The 26,071-nt window shown below is 36.8% G+C and overlaps 1 protein-coding gene across 11 annotated transcripts in view; it reads right to left on the reverse strand.

Moving 5' to 3' along the window:
- Positions 1 to 26,071, reverse strand: part of PTBP3 (polypyrimidine tract binding protein 3) — a 112,656-nt gene that overhangs the window by 69,622 nt on the left and 16,963 nt on the right. For 4 of the 11 annotated variants that reach the window (XM_040631729.1, XM_040631723.1, XM_040631720.1 and 1 more), the window contains one exon: positions 7,068 to 7,140. Coding sequence is in view for 7 of the 11 variants with exons in the window: in XM_040631720.1 (XP_040487654.1) it covers positions 7,068 to 7,140 (73 nt within the window). In the remaining 4 variants the exon portion in view is untranslated. Of the gene's footprint in view, positions 1 to 1,509; positions 1,666 to 7,058; positions 7,141 to 26,071 lie in introns of all 11 variants that reach the window. The other 7 variants (XM_040631727.1, XM_040631721.1, XM_040631719.1 and 4 more) reach the window with 3 other exon arrangements.

The following is a 26,071-nucleotide window of genomic DNA, read 5'->3' on the forward strand; positions in this document are numbered from 1 at the left end:
GTGACTGGACTTTAGAGTCAAGTGTGTTACACATAAATGAGCTAATTTATTTTTTTAAATTCAATTTATTTAAACTAAAACACAAAGACACTTTTGAAGTACAGTTTTGTCAAATACAGGACTCTCAGTTGACAGTTAATTCTTTTAGCACTTTGAATATATTGGCCCACTGCTTTCTGGCCCCCAAAGTTCCTGATGAGAAACGTGCTCATAGTCTTATTGAGGATCCCTTATATGTGATAAGTTGATTCTCTCTTTTGGCTTTCAAGATTCTTTATCTATGGAAAGTTTGATTATAATGTGTCTCACGTGAGTCTCCTTGAGTTCATATGACTTGGGAGTTCATTAAGCTTCTTGGATGTTTATAATCATGTTTTTCATCAACTTTGGGGCTGTGGTAGAGCACGTGGCTGGCTCAGTCAGTGGAGCATGCGACTCTTGATCTCAGGTTTGTAAATTCAAGAGCCATGCTGGGTAGAGATTACTTAAAAATGCAATCTTTATTGGGGTGTCTGGGTGGCTCAGTCGGTTAAGCATTCGACTCCTGGTTTCGACTCAGGCATGGGTCATGGGATTGGGCCCTGCACAGGGCTCCACACTCAGCGGGGAGTCTGCTTGAAGATTCTATCCCTCCACCCCTCTACCCACTCAGCACACACTCTCCCTCTCTAAAATAAATAAATCTTTAAAATAAAATAAAATCTTTATTAAAAAATAACTGGGGGCTGTGGTAACTCTGGAAATCAGATTCTTCCCCTTCCTCACAGTCTTCTAGTTTTTGACACTGTTTTTCTTTTTTTGACTGTTGTTGCCTTAGGTTTATGTAAATTTAAGGTCTTCTCTGGTTTTTTTTTGAGCCTCTTCCCAGGCATGTACTATCACTTCCTAATTTTCTCTACAGATGCGTTTGTTTTTTAATGTCTTAGTCTTTAATATCTAACTCCCAAAACGGTGAAAGAGGATAAATGAAGGGAGAGGGAAAGCGTGCCAGCTCTCTGAATTCACTAGAAGTCCCTGGAGCTGGAAGGAGTTTGCTACAATAGGAGGAGATGCAAAGACAATGAATGGCTGCCTGCCTCTTTGTCTGCAACTGTGTGCTCAGAAGCGGCAATTAACAATCAGAACACACATCCCTGAAAGTTAAGAGGACAGGGTCCTTTCTACCCATCCTGGCTCCCTTAAGCTATTTGTGAGCTGCTCCTGGAACATGTACGCAGCTACCCTCCATGTGATTTAAGAGCAGAGGATGGGGGCACCTGGGTGGCTCAGTCAGTTAAGTGTCTGTCTTGGGCTCAGGTCATGATCTCAGGGTCTTGGGATAGAGCCCCGCATCAGGCTCCCTGCTCCCTCCACACCCACTCCCTACCCCGCACCCCCCTCCCCTGGCTCGTGCTTTCTCTTATCTCTCTCTCTCAAATAAATAAACAAAATATTTTTAAAAAAGAGCAGAAGATGGGTAGCTGCTACTGTGCTAAGAACTAAAATGGACCAAAATTAAACACAATTTACCTTCTAAGTCTTCCTCTGGAACAACTTGCAAGCTTTCAATAGACTCCAGAGTTCCAAATTACAGAAAGAGTCTGTCAGTGCAATTGTTGTCTAGGTAGGAAGTCAGATGCCTGGGTGCTTCTTACTCCACTATTCCCAGAATTCTCCTTCAATTATCTTAAATTAACAAAACAAACAAACCAAAAAAAAAAAAAAAAAAAAAGGAGGGAGAAGTCATATATCCACTTTGTGGATATTTACCATTTTGTACAGACCCAAGTTTTCACCTGGTACCATTTTCCTCAAGTCTGAAGAATTTCCTTACCATTTCATGTAACAGACATCTGTTACTGACAAATGCTCTCAGCTCTTGTGTGCCTCAAAGCAAGTTTAATTTTAACTTCATTTTTAAAACTTAAATAGTATAGATGATTGTATTTATTTTCAGCACTTTAAAGCCATTACTCCATTGTCTTCTGGCTTACGATTCAGACAAAAAATTTTGTATCATTCTTACCTTTGTTCTACTGAATAAAATGGGACCTTTTTTTTCCCCTGGCTACTTTGAAGATTTGTTTTGCATTCCTGGTTTTCAAGAATTTGATTCTGATGAGCCTTGGTGCGGTTTTCACTGTATTTATCCTGCTTGTGGTTCACTGAACGTCTTAGTTACGTGGCTTTATAGTTTCCGCCATATTTGGAATATTTTCAGTCATCATTTCTTCAGGTATATCTGCTTCCCTGCCCCCATCTTCCATTCTGGGACCTGAATTACACTTACGTTTAGACCACCTGATTTTTTTCTATAGTTTACTAAAGACTCTGTTCATTTCTTTTTCAATCTTTTTTGGTCTGTGTGCTTTAAGTTTCTATTGCTTTTTTTTTTTTTTAAGTACTCTCTCCACCCAATGTGGGGCTCAAACTCACAACCCAGAGATCAAGAGTCATGCGCTCTACTAAGTAAGTCAGCCAGGCACCCCTCTACTGCTGTCTTTAAATTGACTGATCATTTATTCCACAGAACATATGTGCTATTAATGCCATGCCATGTGTTTTTTAGACACATTCTCCTTATTATGCTAATAGTTTCCTTTAAATCATTAAACATGCTTTTAATAACCATTTCAAAGTCCAAATCTGCTAATTTCATTATCTCTGCCATTTTCTAGGTCTCCTTCTCTTTTTTTCTTTTTTCAGGTTTTATTTATTTATTTTGGGAGGGGGAGAGAGAGGGTGCACACATGCAAGCATGCATATGCACCAAGAAGAGCAGAGGGAGACACGGAGGGGGAGGGAGAGGACGAGGGAAAGAATCCCAAGCAGAATCCACTCTGAGTGAGGAGCCCGATATGAGGTTCAATCTCCCAACCCTTAGTCAGGTTCAATTCTCCTCCCTCAGTCAGGCTCTGTGCTGGGCATGGAACCTGCTTAAGATTCTTTCTCTCCCTCCCTCTCTGCCCCTACTCCCTCCCTCTCAAAAAAAAAAAAAAAAAAAAGTTCTACATTAAAGATCAACTTTTTTGAGGTAATAATACAAACCTAAGTTTTGGTACAACAGCGTCATGATAAAATTACTGTTCTGATAGTGCTATGGGGCCGACGTGTACTTGCTATTGGTTTGGGACATACATAACTCCTTCACCAAACAAGCAATATTCTACTAATACAGAGATACTATAGTTATCAAATTTTAGAAATTATTTTTAAATCCACATTTAGGTTAAATGAGCCACAAAAATTTTGTGATAAGATTATACTGAATACCAAGAAGTTCCTTCAGCACAACAGCACACTGGCTCTTTCACCTACACATTATCAATGTGATTTTTAAAATTTCCATATCTTTGAAAATCTACCTCACACAGGGATTAAAAACTCTTTTGCAGGGGCGCCTGGGTGGCACAGCGGTTAAGCGTCTGCCTTCGGCTCAGGGCGTGATCCCGGCGTTCTGGGATGGAGCCCCACATCAGGCTATGAGCCTGCTTCTTCCTCTCCCACTCCCCCTGCTTGTGTTCCCTCTCTCGGTGGCTGTCTCTATCTCTGTCGAATAAATAAATAAAATCTTTAAAAAAAAAAAAAAAACTCTTTTGTAAATGAGCCCTAAAACCTTTCTCTCCAAATTTGTTCAAAATCAACTAGGAATCTTTACTGTAGTCAAGGAATGGAGCACCAAAATCTTGAAATTTTAGTGCTTTTAGAAACTTGCAAATATTAGATCAACTATCACAAAAACATTTTGCTGTATAAGTGACCTCAAACAAAAAAGGGGGGAAATTTCCTGATGCCATGTCAACAGCTAAGCTCCTCAATGAAAGCAAACTAAAATTAGAAAGTTCCTATCAAGGAAGGAAGGAAGGAAAAGAAAAGGAAGGAAAGGAAAGGAAAGGAAAGGAAAGGAAAAGAAAAGAAAAGAAAAGAAAAGAAAAAAAAAAAAAAAAAGAAATCCCATCTTTCAAAAGTCTTTAGAAAGGAAGCCTATCTCGGTTCAGATTCTGATGGGGAAATGTGAATGCTTGGATTCTGAATTTTCTCTTCCTCTCTAGTATAAGAATCTCCAAGGCAATAAACTATCACATACATTAGACCATGTTACGGGCTGGTGATACCTTAGCAAGTCTAGCAGAGCAAACACAAAACACCTAGAGATTCTCACAGAAGAAAAAACAATTCAGCTAAAAATTATGATTCACACAAGGAAAAACATTAGACTAATCAAATATTTAATAGAATGATTAAATAGCACATTAGACAAAGCTGAACACACAGAGAGAGAATGAATGAATCAGAAAACCATTTTAAGGAAACTATCCAAAATATAGGACCTTAAGGAGAAAGACATGACAATGAATGTAAGAGGTTAGAACAAATGCAGGACTGAATGAAATAAATGGTCCCATACCACCTCGAACTGGAGTTCCAGGAGGAGGCAGTTCTGGGAAAAGTTGGGTCACTCCTAAGTAGAATAAATGAAAGTAAGTCTCAAGCAATGGTCCTCAACACTGGCTGAACCTTAGATTATTGCCCAAGAAGCTTTAAAAATAAACAAAAAACAGTGCCTAGACCTCCAATTCCCACCCCTCTACCCCGAGATTTTAGAATTGGTATGGGGTAGGTCAAGATAGCTCTATTTTCTTCAAAGCTTCCCAAGCTATTTTAGTGAGCATCCAGGGCTGAGAACCTGTGATCCATACCTACAAATAGCTAGTTAAACCACTGAACAAAAATAAAGAGAAAAATGTTTAAAAATAACTATAAAGAAGTAATTTTACCTACAAAGTAATAACCAAGACTGACAACAGACTTCTTAACAACAGAAGCCAAAAGAATAATAGAACAGTACCTTCAATGTGTTAAGAGAAAAAACTGTCAACCTAAGATTCAAAATAGCTAACTAACATTGAATAGTGATAATGAAATAGACATTTTTAGTCAAAGTCTGAGAGGTTACCATTTATAGAGCTTTGCAGAAATAGCTACTAAAGAGGATATGCTTCAGGAAGAGAAACACTGAACGTAGAATGGGATATAAGAAACTCAAAACATAAAAGCAAAACAGAACAAACTGCTGCTGCCAGCTAAACTCCCATTTCATATTTCTTTCTTTTCCTAAGTAATCAATCAACCAACATGAAATCTTTCTGGTCATCCATCCTGGTAGTTCATAAACATGACCCAACAAAGTGACCTGTTTTTAAAATAAGAACAAATATAATGGGCCCACCCTAGATGTACTGTAACTCTAGGAGTAGGGACTTTTTTTAAAAAGTAGGCTCCATGCCCAGTGTGTAGCCCAATGTGAGACTTGAACTAACGACCCTGAAATCAAGGCGTGAGCTGATATCAAGAGTCAGGCGCTTAACCAACTGAGCCACACAGGCACCCTAAGGACAGACATTTTTTTACAAGCCTACCAGACCAAGAGGATAATCAGGTTTAGAAACTTTAGATTTTAGTATTTCCTCATACAGTAGTTCTCAAAGTATGCTTCCTCAAATGACAACATCACCATTACCCGGGAACTTGTGGAAATACAAATTCTAAGGACCCGCCTCAGATCTATTTTAATAAAAATCCTGGGTATGGACTCAGCAACCGTGCTTTAACAGGCCCTCCAGGTGATTCTGATGCCAGCTCAAGTTTGAGAAAACGGCTTTAGTTTCATGCTCATATTGCTCTGTTCACACTTCTACATGAACAAATCCTCTGCTGCTGTCCTGCCCACAAAATCTTTCCATTTAGTACTACAGAGCAGTGTACTATGGTTAATCAATACCCATATATTCTTAATCTCTTCCATGAATTTTCATTGCATCTTTTACCCTACCTGAACCTAGTCCACTTCTCTCATACAGTCCTCACACAGAAGCTGTTCACTCTCCCAAACACCATGTAGCTCAGGGTCTGGAAAGTGAGGTCCACTCATTTCCTACTCCCTACAACTCCAAAAACATTTGGATAAAAATCTGGCCTTCAGAGTCACCTGGGTGGCTCAGTCAGTTGGACGTCTACCTTCGGCTCAGGTCATGATCCCAGGGTCCTGGAATTGAGCCCCGTGTTGGGCTCCCCACTGAGCGGGGAGCCTGCTTCTTCCTCTCCCCTGCTTGTGTGCTCTTTTACGCTCTAATAAATAAATATTTAAAAATAAAAAAAATAAAAATAAAAATCTGGCCTTTTCCGAAACTCTCCACTCTTCATGTCTTTTCAACTGTGGATGATACTAATTTCCAAATTTCTCTCCTGATGTTGAGACCAGAAGAACCCAGTGACTACACAACACTTCCATTTGGATGTTGCAAAGGAACCTCAAATTCAATATGTAAAAATCTGAACCTGCTATGTTGTCCAACTTCTTCCTCTATTTTCTATATGAATGGCACCACCATTTATCTACTCAATTATCCAAGTCCAAAACCTGGAAATAAATCATTGATGGAATCCTTTATTCAAACATTCAATTAATCACCAGCCACTACCAATTTCACCTTCTGTGAATTCTCTCATTCTATCACAACTGTTAGTGGTGTAGTACAAAATATCATCCCTAAGTGGGATATCCCATACAGCAATAGCCTCTTAACCGCTCACTCTTCCTCCAGTACTGCACTCTGCCAGTTCATTTTACAGTCCCTAAATTTCAAGAACACTTATTTTTAAACCATGTGGCAACTTATGGAATGTAAATTATGTTCCAATTTTTAAAAATCATGTGATCTTATAGTTTTAATACTTCTATTATTCTAAACTGTCATTAAACACAAGCTTTTAAATCCAGCTCTTTTACTCAATTGTTCTGGGTCACCAACTTATTGACAGTTTTATCACACCTATATAACACAAAGAACATCAGTCAAAAAAGTAATTATCAAATTAGATACAAATTAATTCTTAAAACTTAAGAGCTACAACTGGTAATCTCATGTGAACTTTACTACAATAAGTTTTAGTTTTGTTATAAATAATGGACTTCAACAAATGTTTATAAGATGAGCAAACTAAGAACACTGTAAAAAAAATTTTTTTGCAACTCACAGAAAGAAAACATTTTAGATTTTGAAAAAATGAAAACTCACCATACACACCTGTAGGAGTAGAATTGTTCATGGTAAAAGGTCCGTTAATGACACCAGAAGGAAGAAGCTCATCAGATCCCCGCTGAAAAGCAAGGACAATATTATGTTAATAAAACAAATCTTGGATAATGGTCCACATTTACTACTAAAAATATCAAAAGTTAATATCACTTTGTCTGAATATCAAGGCATTTAAGGGGAAGTCCTCAAGAATTACAAAATCTAAATAAAGGTTGGAAGTAAACTTTACAGAAGAAAAATTACTGCATATCCACATGGTTGTTACAAAAAAAGAATGCTATCACATAATGGGGAACATAATCCTGCAACCCTTTTTGAACAAACCCTATTTTCAGATGTTACATTTGAAGTACCAAAAACCACATTTAGGGGTTGCACCCTGAAACTGTTTTTGTAATTTAAAGTATATTTAGTATATTGTAAGTGTATTTAATATATTAAAATGTTAAGTTTTTATAGTACATTTGTTTCTTTTTTTTTAGATTTTATTTATTTATCTGTCAGAGAGAGAGAGAGAACATGAGCCAGGGGGCGGGGAGTAGGAGACGCAGGCTCCCCAATGAGCAGGGACTCTGACATGGGACCCAATCCCAGGACTCTGAGATCATGACCCGAGCCAAAGGCAGATGCTTAACCGACTGAGCCATCCAGGTGCCCCGAATATATTTATTTCTAAGTACTCATATGGAAATAATTTGTGTAGTACCCACTAAGAATTCCAACTTCTTAATATCCATGTATTTTTTTAAAGTTGAACACAAAGATGCAACTTATTTCTATATTGACCAAATCCTTTATAATCAGTGATTTTTTTATTCACTAATGTTCAAAATGATCTTTAATGTTTACTACTTCTTAAACAACTACTATTTAAATAACTTACTCTTTTCTACAGGTAAGAGTTTTGACCAGTTGTGGGCGCTTGGGTAGCTCAGTCATTGAGTGTCTGCCTTCGGCTTAGGTCATGATCCCAGAGTCCCGGCCCAGAGCCAGGCACTGGGCTCCCTGCTCAGTGGGAAGCCTGATTCTCCCTCTCACACTCCCCCTGCTTATGTTCCCTCTCTCGCTGTCTCTCTGTCAAATAAATAAACAAAATCTTTAAAAAAAAAACAAAAAAGGAGTTTTGATTAACTGCAAGCTGAGTTGTCAATGCTAAAAGACAAGTCAGACAAGCCTTCTCATTTTAACTATAAGATCTATTACAAAGATTAAAAAATTTACATTTACAATGGACAATAAATGCCATGTACAAAGTTAAAACCAAACAATTTCCAAATGTTACTGTTTGTTTAACTTGGTCAATTCTTAAGATCAAATATTTTGGTCTAATGGATGATAAAACTTAATTTCCAAATTATCCTACAAATATTAGAATAGTAATAATTCTCCAAAAGATGTTTAATGGTTATGTGTTAAGTAGGAAACAACTTCAGCCTTTGCTAAAGAAAGGCAAACCACCAGTGTGTTTGCATAATAGAAATACAATTATTTAAACAATTTCTGTATTAAACATCCAGATAAGATTCCCTTTGGTTCTTCACTAGAAATTTATACAGACAAGTTCGGATAAGAGGAAGGAATTAAGCAAGCACACATGAAATAAAAATGAAAATCTCAACTTCCATAAGGACCAGGATTAAGGCCTCATTTAAGGAACATCTGTTATCTTCCTGATAATATTTGAAATAGGAAAGACTTTGTGGTTCACTGGCTACCTGCAGCTATGGAGAAAGATGAATTTCTGCAGTTTTAAATGCAGTAAAAATTTAAACATGCCCAGTATGTTTTTATCTCTGAGGATTTGGTAAAAAGAGGTGTTACTAATAGATATATTTTCTACATATACATCAGTTTACTATCAGTATGCTTCTATATGTAAACTGAGTTAATTTGAAACCATTAAGAAACCATTTTACCTTTTTCCTAGACTTACAGAAGTATGTTAAAATGTCAACTAAGCAATAATTCTAGGAAAACTGCAGACTGAAATGTAAAAGGCAAAACAATAAAGACCCTAGAAGATAACAGAAGAGTATCTTCATAATTTTGGAGTAAGGAAAGATTTCTTAAACAAGACACAAAAGCACAATTATGAAGGAAAAATACTGCTAAATGAGAGGACATTGAAATTAATAATTTTATTTATAATATATACATTACCAAATCATTACGTCACACACCTGAAACTAACATTACATTTCAATTTTCTTTTAAAGAATTTTATTTAACAAAAAACATTGAGATTTAAAAGGCAAATTACAGAGTGGGAGAAAATACCTGCATTACATATAACCAACAAATTCTATTGATTTTTTTAAATAAAAGATTTTATTTATTTATTTATTTATTTGAAAGAGAGAGTGCAAGCAAGAGGAGGGAAAGAGCAAAGGGGGAGGGAGAGAGAGGTTAAAGAATCTCAGGTAGACTCCCCGCTGAGTGGGGATCCATCTCAGGACCCTGAGATCATGACCTGAGCCAAAACCAAGAGTCAGATGCTTAACTGACTGAGCCACCCAGTTTTATATCCAGAACTTACCAGGAAAAAGAAAAAAGGACGGATAAAAACCTCATTAGCAATCCCTAAGAAAAAGTCAAGATAAAAGAAAACTACAGAAGAGTTCAACAGGCACCTAACAAAGTGGCAGACTTCATTACTGTTCCAGAGTATTTGTGCTTTCTCCTTCTGTGAAAGGATTTTTACCCCCATTCAGAGTGATGTGACTTGCAATGCCTCCTGTGAGAGAATAATTCCCTCACCCATCGACACTAAGCACAGTTCTGTGATATGCTTTTTTAGCCTACAGAATAAATCAATAAATCCTTCGATAAATCCTTCGATAAATCCAAGCAGAAGCTTCAAAAGATATTAGTCGTTTCTATTAATTTTTTCCTCTTTCCCTCTGAAATAGGAGCATATTACAAGAGGGGCTGCTCTTTCAGCCAGATTAAGAATACATACAGCTTCACAACAGCCACCAACACTGTAAGTGAACCAGAAATAAACATTTTTCTAACCTATATCTAAATGACTAATATCATATCCAATAAACATATGAAAAGATGCTTAACCCCACCGGTCATCAGGGAAATGAGAGTTAAAACCACAATAAAATACCAGATATTAAAAAAACACTGAATATCAAGAGTTGATAACAACGTGGAGCATCAGAGCTAGTACGTTACTAGTCGGAGTGCAAGTTGGTACAACTTTGGGAAAACTGACTCAATATACTGAAGATGAATATATGACTATCCTACAATTCTTATGTATTCTATTTCTATGGATACACTAAAGAGATTGCATGCTTATGTGCACCTTAATATATGAGAATGTTCTCAGTAGCATTATTTCTACTCACCAAATTGGAAATAACCAAATGTTATCAACGACAGAATGGACAGATTTTTTTTTAAGTCAATGAAGAAATTTTTTTCATTTAAATTCAATTAGTTAACATACAGTGTATTAGTTTCAGAGGTAGAGTTCAGTGATTCATCAGTCTTATATAATACCCAGTGTTCATTACATCACACACTGTCCTTAATGTCCACCACCCAGTTACCCCCATTCCCCTACCCCTATCCCCTCCAGCAACCCTGTTTGTTTCCTATGATTAAGAGTCTCTTATGGTTTGTCTCCCTCTCTGATTTCACCTTGTTTTATTTTTCCCTCCCTTCCCCTATGTTCCTGTTTTGTTTCTTAAATTCCACATAGGAGTGAAATCATACTAGAATTGTCTTTCTCTGACTGAATTATTTCACTTAGTATAATTACCCTCTAGTTACATAGCATAATTACCCTCTAGTTCCATCCACGTCATTGCAAATGGCAAGATTTCATTTTTTTGATGACTACTATTCCATATATATACACATACATATATATGTATGTGTATATATATGTATGTATATATATATATATACCACATCTTCTCTATCCATTCATCTGTCAATGGACATCTAGGCTCTTTCCATTAGTTTGGCTATTGTGGACATTGCTGCTATAAACATGGGGTGCAGGTGCCCCTTCGGATCACTACATTTGTATCTTTGGGGTAAATACCTAGTAGTGCAATTGCTGGGTCGTAGGGTAGCTCTATTTTCAACATTTTGAGGAACTCCATACTGTTAACCAGAGTGGCTATATCAGCTTGCACTCCCACCAACACTGTAACAGGGTTCCTTCTTCTCAGAATGGATAGATTTTTGTAAATGCATTAAGTGATTTATAGCAATAAGAATGAACTACGGCTCTATACAGTAACATAGATAAATCTCACAAGCATAAGAAGTCAGTCACAAAAGAATATATACTATACTACTGCATCTATATTGAATTCAAAAATATGGTCAAAATTAAATGACACATTGGACAACAACATGCAAAAGAATGAAACTGGACCACTTTCTTATACCACATACAAAAATAAAATCAAAATGGATTAAAGACCTAAATTTGAGACCTGAAAAAATAAAAACCATAAAAACTAAAAATCCTAACTTCTTTGATATCAGCCATAGCAACTTCTTTCTAGATAATCTCCTGAGACAAGGGAGACAAAAACAAAAATAAACTATGGGGATTATATCAAATAAAAAGCTTCTGAGCAGCAAAGGAAACAATCAACAAAACTAAAAGACATCCCACGGAATGGTAAAAGGTATTTACAAATGACATATCCAATAAAGGGTTAGTATCCAAAATATATAAAGAACTGATACTACTCAACACCCCCTAAACAAATAATCCAATTAAAACACGGGCAGAAGACATGAACAAACACTTTTTCAAAGAAGACATATGGACAGCCAACACACATGAAAACATACTCGACATCACTCATCATGAGAGAAATGCAAACCAAAACTACAACAAGATATCACCTCACACGTATCAGAATGCCTAAAATCAACAACAAAAGGTGTTGGCAAGGACGTGGAGAAAGGGGAACCCTCTTGCACTGTTGGGGGGAATGCAAACTGGTACAATCACTGTGGAACACAATATGGAGGTTCCTCAAAAAGTTAAAACTAGAACTACCCTACAATCCAGCAATAGCACTGAGTACCCAAAGAATACAAAAATACTAATTCAAAGGGATACATGTACCCTAGAATTTATAATAGTGTTAATCACTACAATAGGCAAATTATGGAAACTGCTCAAGTGTCCATCAATTAATGAATGGATAAGGAAGCTGTGGTATATATACACAATGGAATATTATTCAGCCATGGAAAGAATGAAATCTTGCCATATGCATTGACAAGGATGGAGCTAGAAGAGTATTATGCAAAGCAAAATAAGTCAGTCAGAGAAAGAAAAATACCATATGATTTTACTTATCTGTGAAATATAAGTAAAAAAACAAACGAGCAAAGGGGAAAAGAGAGAAAAAGAGACAGAGAGGCAAACCAAGAAAAAGACTCTAAACGATAGAGAACAAAGGGATGGTTACCAGGAAGGAAGGAAGTGGAAGGGCATGTTTAGTAAGTGGTGATGGGGATTAAGGAGAGCACTTGTGATGAGCACAGGGTGATGTATGGAAATACTGAATCACTATGTTGTACACCTGAAACTAGTATTACACTGTATGTTATCTAACCAGAATTTAAATAAAAACTTAAAAAAAAAAACCTACTGTACTTGAAGGACACCATCACAAAAATGAAAAGACAAGCCGGAGAATGGGAGAAAGTATTTACAAAATCTAAATAATAAAAAGACATATTCATATTTGTAAAAAATAGGCAAAAAGCATTTGAAAAGACATTTCTCCAAAGATATACAAATGGCCTATAAGCACATGAAAAGATACTCAACACCATTAGACATTAAGGAAATGCAAATTTTAAAACCACAGAGAGCACTTCAAATAAAATTTAAGACTATGACATCACCACACACCTATCAGAACAATTAGAGTAAGGAATAGTGACAGTATCAAATGCAGGTGAGGATGTGGAAGAAAGTGGATCTCTTACACACTGCTGACAGGAATGGTACAGCCACTCTGGACAGTTTGGTGATTTCTTTAAAAGGAAACATACACAACAAATGACCATAACCTCAAAATGAAAATTCACATGTTCTACGATTTTATTTATATAACATTCTCAAAATGACAAAATTATAGAGAAAAGAGACTGATGGTTGCAAAGGAGCAGAGACAGTCAGAAGGAGGTAATGGGTGTGATTAGAAAAGGGTACCAGAAGGGAGATCTTTGATCAATTCTGTGTCTTGATTGTGGTGATAGTTATGCGAATCTACACAGCAATAAAATGAAACAGAATTATAAATAGGCATTGCACAATATCAATGCCTTTGTTTTGACAGTGTACTATCATTAAAATGCAACCATTGGAGGAAACTGTGAAGGGTACACAGGACCCTTCCACAGTATCTCTACACCTCTAACTTTTTTCCAAATATAAAGTTAAAAAAAAACACAACAAAATAAAACTAAACAATGACAAGAAATTCATCATTTTATGCCAGAGGATTCCTACTGACTTGAGACTTCTTCCTAGCCTAAAATAGCCATTACCATCACCTATGCTGAATCAGCCCTCAAGGGACAAGAAAAGATTGATCAAGCTATCAACTACTACAGTTAATTCTCAGAGTTCACGCCTATACCATGGTGATCCAGAAGGCATCCCTTCAAAGGCAGACAACATTCAAAAACAAAACAAAAAACCCGCAATCATATGAGTTACTTATGGGAATCTATACCTAAGATAAAGGAAGGAAAGAATCAAAAAGCAGACAATATACACCAGAAAATCATCACAACTTTAAATTATGTGCAAATAAGAGCTTTATAAAATCAAAAAAATCAAGAAAATATGACAGCCTCTCCTAAATAAAATGCAAAAGGATACAACAGCTAAAGCAAAGGCAAGTGAGAATTCTACCAAAGGACTTAAGGATAGACTGATGAAAAAATATTAAAGCGGTGTCAGCCATTACAAAGAGAGGAGAGCCAAAAAGTGCAAAACACCGTTCTGCCACCCAAAGCAGCAACCTCTCCTGAGAGGAACCAGCTCTTACTCTAGAATTTCAGTATCAACAACCTAACAAAGAACAAATTTTCAGGGGCGCCTGGGTGGTTCAGACAGGTAAAGCATCTGCCTTCAGCTCCTGGGGTCCTGGGATCAAGCCCTGGGGCTGGCTCCCTGCTCAGTGGGGAGTCTGCTCCTCCCTCTCTCCCTGGAGCTCCCCCTGCTTGTGCTCTCTCACTCACTCTCCAGCTCCCTCTCAAATGAATAAATAAAATCTTTTTAAAAAAATTTAAAAAAAGAACAAACCTTCAGGAAAGCACTCCCTTGGAGGCACATGAGATTAGCTAAAATCCACCTAGCAAAGGTGTCAAACTGTTAACACTGGGCCCACAGTGCTTAACAGCTAAGAATCCGAAAACAACTGTCTGCAGTCTTCTTAATGCACACTTGTCATTTCAGTTTCCATTTGGGGAGAGAACTGAGTTATTCATGGTTCTATTTCTATCTCATTTAGTAAACTTTTACCTAGTTTCCTAACCAGGAAATCACCAACTATTAAAATGAAATTTTCGTCTGCTGCTTACTGAATCAAGTCTAAAGTTATTGTGATGGCTATTAAAAGCTCTTTCTAACCTGGACCTCCTACTCACGGTAACACTCCTGTCCTGTAATTTGCCCCAGACATATCATCCTTATCCTTGCCTCTTTATGCTATTCTCCCACCTCAAACACTATCCCTTCACTACATATCCATTCCTACCTACTGAGCACAGATAAATACCACATCCTTGAAAATTTTTCTATCCCCAAAATAAAGAGGTTGAACTTAATTTTGTCTTGCAGCATTAAAATGTGTATGTTTTAGGATTTTACCACACTTACATAATATAACCTTCCTATACATGTAACTATGAATATCACACATTTTGTCAAATATGTAAGCAAAGTTTTTTTTCAGCTACTTTGAGGTCTATTATTGTGTCTTATACTTGATTATATTTCCCCACAGTCTATAGCATAATGTCAGGTACATTACATGTAATGGCCCTCTGCCTTGGTTATGCATTACAATCATATAACCAGTTTAAAATAAATATTATTTGGGGCACCCGGGTGGCTTGGTTGGTTAAGCGTTTGCCTTTGGCTCAGGTCATGATCCTGGAGTCCTGGGATCGAGTCCAGCATTAGGATCCCTGCTCAGTGGGGAGCCTGCTTCTCCCTCTGTCCCTCATCCCACTCTTGTGCTCTCTCTACTCTCTCTCAAACAAATAAATATTTAAAAAAATAAAAATAAAATAAAATAAATACTATTTATAAGGTCCCACAGCAGAAATTCTTAACCAATAGATAGATCTAGGCTGAGGCAGAACCTGTGTATTTCCAAAGCTCTAATGTGTACCCAACTAAAAACTACTATAAAGAGATGCTGTAATAAACACAGAAACATGATAGTAAAGTGGTTTAAAACACAGTCTTCCAGAGTAGACCACATCTAGGTTTGAACAGGCCCCACCTTAAATTTACCTTTGTATGATACTACATATTATTTAACCTCTCTAAGGCTCGGTTTGCTCATCTATAAAAAGGAATCATAATGGTATCCATCCTCATGGGTCACTCTGAGGATTAATATTTCTAATACACAGGTATCCCTTAAACAGCGGCAATAAACACTGATGATTAATTACTCAGTCTTTTGTTTCAAAAGTCACATGTATTCAATGTAATTATTATTAGGTAACAATCTCCAAAGGTGAAAAAGGTAACATTCTTTCAATAAAGAAAACTTTTTAAAGTTTTAAAAAGAAATGTCACTTCCCCATTCTAACAACAACAAAAAAACTGATTAAAAAAATTGATAAAAGACTTTGTTTTGATAAAACACGCTTAAAAACTGAAAGCAACTGGGCACCTGAGTGGCTCAGTTAGTTAAGCGTCTGCCTTTGGGTCTGGTCATGATCTCAGGGTCCTGGGATCAAGTCCTGCATCAGGCTCCCTCCTCAATGGGGACTCTGCTTCTCCCTCTCTCTCTCCTGCCCCCCCTCCCCACGGCTCATGTATGCTCTCTCTCTCAAATAAATAAAATCTTTATGGGGCGCCTGGGTGGCACAGCAGTTAAGCGTCTGCTTTCGGCTCAGGGCGTGATCCCGGTGTTATGGGATCGAGCCCCACATCAGGCTCCTCTGCTATGAGCCTGCTTCTTCCTCTCCCACTCCCCCTGCTTGTGTTCCCTCTTGCTGGCTGTCTCTATCTCTGTCGAATAAATAAAATCTTTAAAAATAAAATAAAATAAAATAAAATCTTTAAAAAAACTGAAAGCAATGCTTTTTGCATTTTATGTAACAAACTCTTAAAATATATATCCATTTCTAATAAATAAAGTTGAAACCCTCTTTGTATAGGATTACACAGGAGATCTAATAAAGTCCCATTTATGATTAACCTCTGGGAATGAGAAAGAATAAAGTATGTATCAGTCTGGGCATTAGGACTTTTCCTGCAGAACACTGATAAAATCCGTTAAGAGAGGGGTGCCTGGGTGGCTCAGTCGTTTAGCGTCTGCCTTCGGCTCAGGGCGTGATCCAAGAGTCCTGGGATCAAGCCCCGCATTGGCTCCCTGCTCCACTGGGAGCCTGCTTCTTCCTCTCCCACTCCCCCTACTTGTGTTCCCTCTCTCGCTGGCTGTCTCTCTCTCTGTCAAATAAATAAATAAAATCTTAAAAAAAAAAATCTGTTAAGAGAAAAAAAGAAGTAAAATTTTTTGCTATAACCATCCTTATTTAAGCAGCTCTGCAGACTCATTCAACTACCTCAGAATAAATCTACAGATGTTAAATAGCTGGATTTTTATTTGTATAATTCATTTTAAGTACATTTTGCAAAGTTATAATATGAATTTGTGCTCCTCTCTGTAATCCTTTTATAACTGATAAGCTTTTGCTACACTGTTATATTCTTCATAACTATTTTTAATGGATTCTTAAAATTCTATAATGGCATACTTAACTATCCCATTATTAATATTAGTTTTACTTGCAATTTATTGATATCATAAATTATGCTACATTATTACTTCATTTAGAATGCAGTATTGTCTGTCTCTTGTAGTCTATTCAAAATAAATATTCAGAAGTGAAATAAAGTTTTTCCTTTGTGAGCATAAAGTAAGACTGCAAGAAATCTCTAATTCTTACTCAACAATGTAGAGTAACTTCAAGTTACTACTGCACTACAAGTGACTAGTAAGAAGTATTTTTATTTCTATAGAGGTCTTTCAAATATTGTTAGAATTAGCACATGAACACCTCATTCTAATATTACTCACATTTTGTGTAGTAAAGAGTTTAACCTTGCCAATGAGAAGTCTGGCTTTTGCCCTCTCCTTCTGGGAGGTAATCTCTAAACCCTGGGAAGGTCACACCTAAGAAGTGTCTTTTTTTTTTTTTTTTTTTTAACCTGGGGGCTTTAGGTCACTGCCAGTCTCAGGGTAGGTACTGACCCCACCAAAAAGATCAACAATGCGATTTAGGGTGGATGTCGGTTTTTAGTCAGGCCTGAAGACTGAGATTAGCCCCAAAGGCAATCAATAATGTCTACATAAAGGAGCTTCTTGACAAAAAATATACTTAATCATTAAAGCACAAGTGGGCTTCCCTGTTTGACAATACTCCTTAAGTACTGTCACACACTGAAGCTGAGAAAATAATGTGTCTTAACGCCATAAAGAGAGGACAAAGGATGCTCTGTGTTTGGTACTTCCCCAGACTTGGCTGAATGTGTTCTTTCCTTGGCTGACTTAAATCTATATCCTTTCCCTGTAATAACCAGTAACCATGACTGTAACAGCTTTCAGTGAGTTCCATAAATCCTTTTAACAAATCATGGGACCTCAGCATTGGTTTTGGAAACCCCCAGAACTTATAACTGCTGTCAGAAGTGAGGGTAGTCTTCTGTGAACTGTGTCCCCTAACTTTGCAGTTGGCCTAATTCCTCTCATGGTTAAATGATGAATCAATCAAATATAATAAACCTATTCATTTAACAGATTTTTTTAAAACTTTATTCTTAATCTCTGAATTACCATTTGGACTTCTAACTGTAAAAGAAAAATTTAGCCTAAAAATGTGATCAAATATTCAAGTATAGAAAAACCAGAATAATTTAAATTTATATGACATCTTAAATAAATTAATAAAATATCTTAACTGTCGCACTCAATGCTTCCACACAAAATATAAACTGTCATAGTAAGAAAATGATGAACAATGCAGAGTCTTCAAAATACAAACATTTAAGTCTGATAATTCTACTACATTTTTCAAGGGCAACAGGAGAAGCTTTTTAAAAAAAATATGCCTAAAATCACACATAAGGAAAGCAAACACTATCATATCAAGTGAAGTACTGGAATGGCTATTTTTATTTTTATACTTAATACACGAGAAAAAAGATTTGATCCTACAGTTTCATATCTGGAAATCCTGTTTTATATCAGAAAAAGGGTTGACTACCAGATAGAATAAACCACACATCTCTCAAATAATTATGATACTTTATTTTGACCCTAATAATTTCAGGACTGGTAAAAGACAAGGAGGGCAAAAGGAGCTTACATTTGAAAATAAGGTCATAGAAACAGTATTCTGATAATTAAAATTTACTGGCTAAGCTTTTTCCCCAAAAAATTCATTTTCAAATTATAGAAAACAAAGGTTTGTTTAGTATTACAAAGCTCGAATCCCAAAAGTCATATTACTTTGTAAAGCTCTGTAAAAGATGAGAAAAACCCAATTAGTTGAGTATTACTTTAAACATTCTCTTCTTTTAAAAAACTTCTTTCTTAGACGTAAATTCTTCCTCCTGAAAACACATCACCACCTATAATTACAAACTATTTCAGTTCAAAAAAAATTTCTGAAAATTATTCTTAATATTTATATTCTAAGTGCCTGAAAAGCAATTTTCCATTATACTACAGAAAAGAGCGATGCGGACCTACGTAAATTGAGTATCTCTCACAAGGGCTGACTACTATGAGAGATTATGGTTTAAGAGACAGGGTAGAAAATAAGCAGGATGAAGACCCCTGTGCTACAGATAAACAAATTAACATCATACAAAAAGGCTTTAACAAGCCAGATAATGAAGCCATCTCGGGAGGTGGGCTGTATGAAAACACTGGATCAACAGTCTCCTTAGAAACACACAGTAAATTTACATAAGTGCAGCAGTTGCTCTATGGACTTGTTAGCTCTCTGGCTAAGTCAACACACCAATCAGCTTCACTGACTCAAGTATCAATTACTGAAGTTCTCTCTTGTTGAAGAATAATGAAATACACAGGACAACAAAGTAAAGGAATATTGTAATTAAGCAGCACAAATAAATTGTTTCATTATCTAATTTGATGGGAAGTGGTTTTAGTTAGCATTAAAGAGATATTATTAATATGACAGATGGCAATCCACACAACTGAGAAACAGCCGCTAAAGTAACATGGAAGGAAGATTCTGATAGTAAACCATTAAATCACAGTTAAATTTCAGATCATACCGAAAATGCATATGAAATTCAAGAATAAGATATTTGTTTTAGCCTATTAAGATACTATGACCATAAAAAAGAGGTTATCAAAATTACCTTAGAATTGTCTATGATCCTAGTACTTCTTTTCTAAATAAAAGAATCTTGAAGACTGAAATTAATATCCAAGTTCTATTATAAAGCCAAGGTAGCTCCCTCTATTAAATTTCTAGTAGTCTTAGGCTTTGTGAACACTTTCCAGAACAGAAAACACATGTTAATCCTGCTAACTATGTTCTTCCATAAACAGAAATAAAAGTGATATTATGTAAAGTCTCACCATACTATCTATATATACTTGTTGATTATGGTCTCCTGATCACTTTTATATCCTCTTCCACAGAACCTACTACAACGTTTTACATGGCATCTATGTTCAAAACTTTTTTGCTTAAAAAATGAATAAAAATTATACAGAGGGAATAAACTGAATATTCAGTGAGGCTTTCAGACGTGAGGCAGTAACTCCAAGTATTTTTTTTAATGCAGCCTTTTGTTAACATTCACCCTTTCACAGCCTCCTGTTAGTCAAAGCACATCCAAACCCAAAGGCGCTAGCTATTATTGGTAACTCTACCCTACAATGACTTGGAAATCATATTTCCACAAACACTGTAAGCCCCATCAACACTCTTCATCTGTTAAATGTGTAATTGTGCCTAAACATATTTCTTAGAAAACAATTACCACCACGACCATCTCCCAAAATAGTTACCACATTGTTCATTAGTAATATTTTCCTTTCCAAGGCTGCCACTGTTGAGATTTTAGGACAGTGAGAACAAAAAGGCAACGATGGGGCAAATTCTTCAAACGTGCAGCTGTGGCAATGTTCAAAATCCCATTTATGAACCAGTTTCAATAAAATGATCTTAAGTGCCTTCATTTTATTATGGGCATCTTAGCAAAAAATATATTAACTTTTTAAGTAACTAAATTATTTCTCCAAAAGCCTTCTAATTCATGACACGCAACCAAAATGCCATTTATTTGCATATTTAGTTTCTACTATACAGCATAGTCCATACATATTGAATTCAACATCTATAATTGCCTTAGCAATAACATTCCTTCATTCAACAAATCCAACAAATATTTACCGAGCACCCAACTATGAGAGCCAAGTCTTTAACCACTGGGGAAAATCCCAGTGAATGACCAAAAACCCCTGCCCTTAATGTATGGAGCTTACAATCTTGCAGAAGGAAACAGATAATAATCAAAATTTTTAAATTATGTAATATGTTTTAAAGTCCTAAGTGCTTTTTGGGGTGCCTGGGTGGCTCAGTCAGTTGGGCATCTGCCTTCTGCTCGAGTCAAGATCCTGTAATCCTGGGATCAATCCCCGTGTCAGACTCCCTGCCTAGTGGGGAGTCTGCTTCTCCTCTGCCCCTCACCCTTCTTGTGTTCTCACTCTCTCTCTCTCTCTCTCTCTCTCAAATAAATAAATAAATAAAGTCATAAGTGCTTTTTAAAAAGTAGGAAAAGGAGCAGCCAGAGATGAAGAGGGGAATTACAATTTTAAACAGGCAGTGAAGGAAAGACTTAAAAGAAAATGGCATTGAAGCAGTATCATAAAGAAGGTAAGGAGTAAGCTATGTAGATATCTGAGGGAAGAATGCTATAGGCAGAGGAAACCGGTATAGAAAGCGTTGCGTGTTCTAGAAAGCTCTGAGAAGGCAACTGCTACTGGGAGTGAGCAAGGGATAAAGAGAAATAAAGACATTAGGAGGGTAATAGCATGTGTGGCATTGAAGGCCATTCTAAAAAACGTGAAATGTGTGAAATGTGAGACACACAGTTTTGAACATAAGAGTAACATGATCCAATTTACTTTTTAAAGAATCACTCTGGCTACTGTGTTGAGAAAAGCAAATTCACCCAAATGTTAACAGGGATTATTATACCTGGCTTTTCTACTTGTCATGTGTAAGTATTAATCAGAGAGAAAGGGGTTATTTTCATTTTGAAAAATAATGAACTTCAAAAATTTTGATGGGGTGCCTGGGTGGCTCAGTCAGTTAAACATCTGCTTTCAGCTCAGGTCATGATCTTGGGGTCCTGCGAGCCCCACAGCGGACTCCCTGCTCAGCAGGGCCTCTGCTTCGCCCTCTCTCTCTGCCCCTCTCCCCCCACTCGTGTTCTCTCTCTCTCAAATAAATAAAATCTTAAAAAATAATAATAAATAAATAAATAAATAAATAAATAAATAAATAAAATACTTTGCCACCATGTGTCTCAAGCTCCATACTGGATCTTTCAATCAAATATTTCACAAGGATTTTTGGCCAATTCTACTACTATTACCATACTACCATCTCAAAAATGTTAACAAAACATTCACTCAATTTTATACTTCTTAAAATGAAATTTCTTCTAAAAATTAAAAATAAGCACACCTAGGTGGCTCGGTCGGTTGGGCATCTGCCTTCAGCTCAGGTCATGATCCTGGAGTCCCGGGATTGAGCCCCACGTCTGGCTCCCCGCTCGGTGGAGAGCCTGCTTCTCCCTCTCCCTCTCACCCTTCATACTGCTCGTTGCTCTCTCTTTCTCTCTCAAATAAATAAAAATCTTTAAAAAAATTAAAAATAAAATAAAATTTCTTTTTGCATCATTTAGTGACCTATAAGCACCTATGAATTTTATAAGAGCCACATTATATGGACTTAAGCTCGTTCATGTTTCTTTAAAGAACATCAAGAAATCAGAGTGAATGGTAATGAGCCCTAAAATATGGAATTCCAAAGTATCACAAAAATAGGGCAGTATTCCAACCTCCTTCTGATCTTAGTGAAATTACAAATACACTACTTAAGCAGACTGGAAACTGCTTCCATCTCTAATTCTAATAAAACAGTATAGTATTTATTTGTCCTAGAACAAACCAATTTCTAAAAATAATGGTATTTATTAACCAAATGCCATATGGAATATTAGTATTCCTAAAGCCAATACAGGCACCATTGTTTTTTATTGTTGTTGTTGTTTTAAAATTTTATTTATTTATTTGACAGAGAGAGAGACAGCCAGCGAGAGAGGGAACACAAGCAGGGGGAGTGGGAGAGGAAGAAGCAGGCTTCCCACTGAGCAGGGAGCCCAATGCGGGGCTCAATCCCAGGACTCTGGGATCACGCCCTGAGCCGAAGGCAGATGCTTAACGACTGAGCCACCCAGGTGCCCCAATACAGGCACCACTGTATAAAAAAGCAGAGCATGTGCTTTGCCAACAAACCTTTCTTTGAATCTAGCCCGTCACTTACCTCCTGTTTGATCTAAGGTATTAGGTTACAGTAACATCAGAGGTTTGGTATCCTCTTCTGTAAAATTGGTCTAATGTTATAATAAATATGCAAAGTTCCTTTTCAGAAAAGACTTCTTATATACTGATACCTAGCAAGATAGGAATAAAATGCATTTTCTTTAACTTGAGGGAGAGGGGCATAAGCAGTACTTGTAAACAGAATGCTGATGTTATGTCTACTTATTCTAGCAATAATTGAGAGAGATGTTAAAACCTATGATTATGGATTTGGCTCTTTCTTCTTTCACCCACAACTGTCATACAACTTCTCAAGAAAATGTCTTACTTTTATAAGCAGGAGTCCTCTCTTGAATGACAAATCCTAAAATCTGCGGTGTGCTAGCTCAGTCTAAAGGCTACCTCTCTGCAGCTACTGCACTGCTCCTTGGTTGTTGATGCTGTCGCTCCAAGTGTCATCACTAGCAATACAACCGCTGAATGAAGTTCCTGTCTGCAGTAGTCACTGAGCACAAACCGCTGTTAATCTGCCAGTATTCCTTCTGCATGTAAAGAAGGAAACTCTCCTCTGGTGTTAGTCTCAGCTACTGTTGCTGCTAACCTCCCAAAGTTATAAAAACCTCAAATTTCATATACGTTAATTTCCTCCCTCTCTCCAATTCCCACCCTCACATATACACACATACCCCTATGGCCCAAATCACAACAAACATTTTAATGTCGATGTCTAGAATTAGCCTCAAGACCATCTCCAGGTTCATCGATTCTCTAAAAGGACTTAGAGGACTTGGCATAAAGTTGTTTTCACAGCTAAGACTCATTACAATGGAAGGATACAAGGCAAAGCAAGCAAAAGAGAAAGGTGTATGGGGCAAAATCTGGGAGACACCAAGTACAATCTTCCACGAGTTCTCTCCTAGTGGAGCCACGCACACTTAATTCCTCCAGCAATGAATTGTGATAACACACGTAGAATGTTATCTACCAGGGAAGGTCATTAGAGATTCACTGCCTAGGGTTCCTATTGGGAGCTGGTCACACAGATACCCTCTGCCCAGCATGTACCAAAATTCCAGACTCCCAAAGTATAAACCGTATCATTTACACAAACACTCTAGGAACAATAAGACACTCTTATCATTTAAGGACAGGTCATATCAATGTAGGAACTGTTTACTAGCCAGGATTCCAGCCAAGGGCCAACCTTACAAACAGACCTCATAAGGATAGCAGTCTCCAGCCTGCTACATTAACTATTTTCTGTACATTTGCCAAACCCAAACAGCCAAACAAATCCTAACTTCTCTTGCACCTCTCTTTTAAGGCTGGAACCCAGACACACGTCTTTAGTTTAGGTTCTATCTCCATAGCCATTGCTGCTACAGCAGCATTAGCAATGAATTTGAAAGGGGGAGAAACCGGAACCTCTGGGCTGCCTCCACTAAGATGAGAGATGGGACACAATGTTGTAGCGTTAAATGTGTTAAACAGCACAAGCCTATGGAATCACAGTCTCTGGATTTAAATTCTGACTCCACTACTTTCTAAGTGAAGGATAAATTATTTGGTTTCTCTGTTCCTGTTTCCATATCTGTGATGAGGAAAATAAAAACATCTTCCTCATAGTGTTGTGATGATTACACACAAAAATACACATAAAGGACTTAGTAGCTATTATTATTTAGAAGGAAGTTTCCCTCCCACTCTGCCTATTGTTGTCTCTCAGGTTAACTGACAATTAGAATGGCCAAGGTCTTATACCTATGGTCACATTACATTTGGAACAGCTAAAGTACCAAAGTATAACATCAATTTACTGTAGAGAAAATGAACTTTATAATAAATGATACCTGGAAAACAAGATAGTCATTTGAAAAAGATAAAAAGTTGACCCCATATCTCACACCACACACCAGGATAAACCCCAAATGAATAAAAATCTAAATGTGAATACTACTATTTAAAAAAAAAAAACCACAAATGAATTCCTTTATAAGCCTTGAATAGGGAGAGCCTAGTATCTAAGATTCAAAATCCAGTTATACTAAAAATAAGCAAACACACAAATACATAAAATTCAATTATTCAAAAATCAAAAGGCTCCACATGGCAGAAAGTTTCATAAGCAGGTCAAATGACACACTGGGAATAAATATTTGCAATTCACTGTGGACAAAGGATTTACCTCCCTAGTCTACAAAGAGCTTCTGAACTGAAAAGAAAGACTGATTGAGGCAAAAGAAAAGTAAAGGACAAGAACCAACCTCCAAAAGAAAGAGGAATACAAACAACCCTTAAAGATAGAAAAATATGCTCTACCTCACTCATATATTAAAAAACAAAACAAGATTAAAAACCCTATACTGAGATAACATTTCTCACCAATAAGACTGGCAAAAATCCAAAAGTTCAACAGCACAATTTCTCCAAGAACCGGATCGTGCAAAATAGTATTATCCCAATGGAGTTTCTGGTACTATTTACCTGCAACACATTTAAACTTTGATATAGCAACCCCATGACTAGACTCTACTTCACAGACGCACCCGCATACACATGAAATATCTAAAGATTATTCATGAGGAACTGTTTATTATAGCATATTATAAATAACATAGGAGTCCATCAATAGAAGACCTAATGAATTAATTTCTATATTCACAGAATATTTTGCAGCTGTTAAAAAAACGAGAATGGGGTGCCTGGCTGTCTTAGTCCATAGAACACACGACTCTTGATCTCAGGGTTGTGAGTTCAAGCCCAATGATGGGCATGGAGATTACTTAAAATAAATAAATAAATAAATCAGGGTGTAGCTCAGTTGGTTAGATCTGCCTTTGTCTCGGGTCATGATCCCAGAGTCCTGGGATCAAGCCCCACATTGGGCTTCCCTCCTCAGGAGGGAGCCTGCGTCTCCCTCTCCCTCTGCCTGCTGCTCCCCCTACTTGTTCTGTCAGAAAAATAAATAAAATCTTAAATAAATAAATGAATAAATAATATCTTTTTAAAAAATTAGAAAGGGGGGAACTCTGAGGAAGATTCCCTCTGTTTTGCTGAGAAAATCAAAGTGAAGAACAGTGGATATAAATATGCTGCCTTTTGTACTGAAGAGGAAGAAAAAATATGTGTACTTGCCTTTACTTG

Source organism: Ursus maritimus, unplaced genomic scaffold, assembly GCF_017311325.1.
Source record: "Ursus maritimus isolate PB19 unplaced genomic scaffold, ASM1731132v1 scaffold_17, whole genome shotgun sequence".
NCBI classification, from domain to species: domain Eukaryota; kingdom Metazoa; phylum Chordata; class Mammalia; order Carnivora; family Ursidae; genus Ursus; species Ursus maritimus.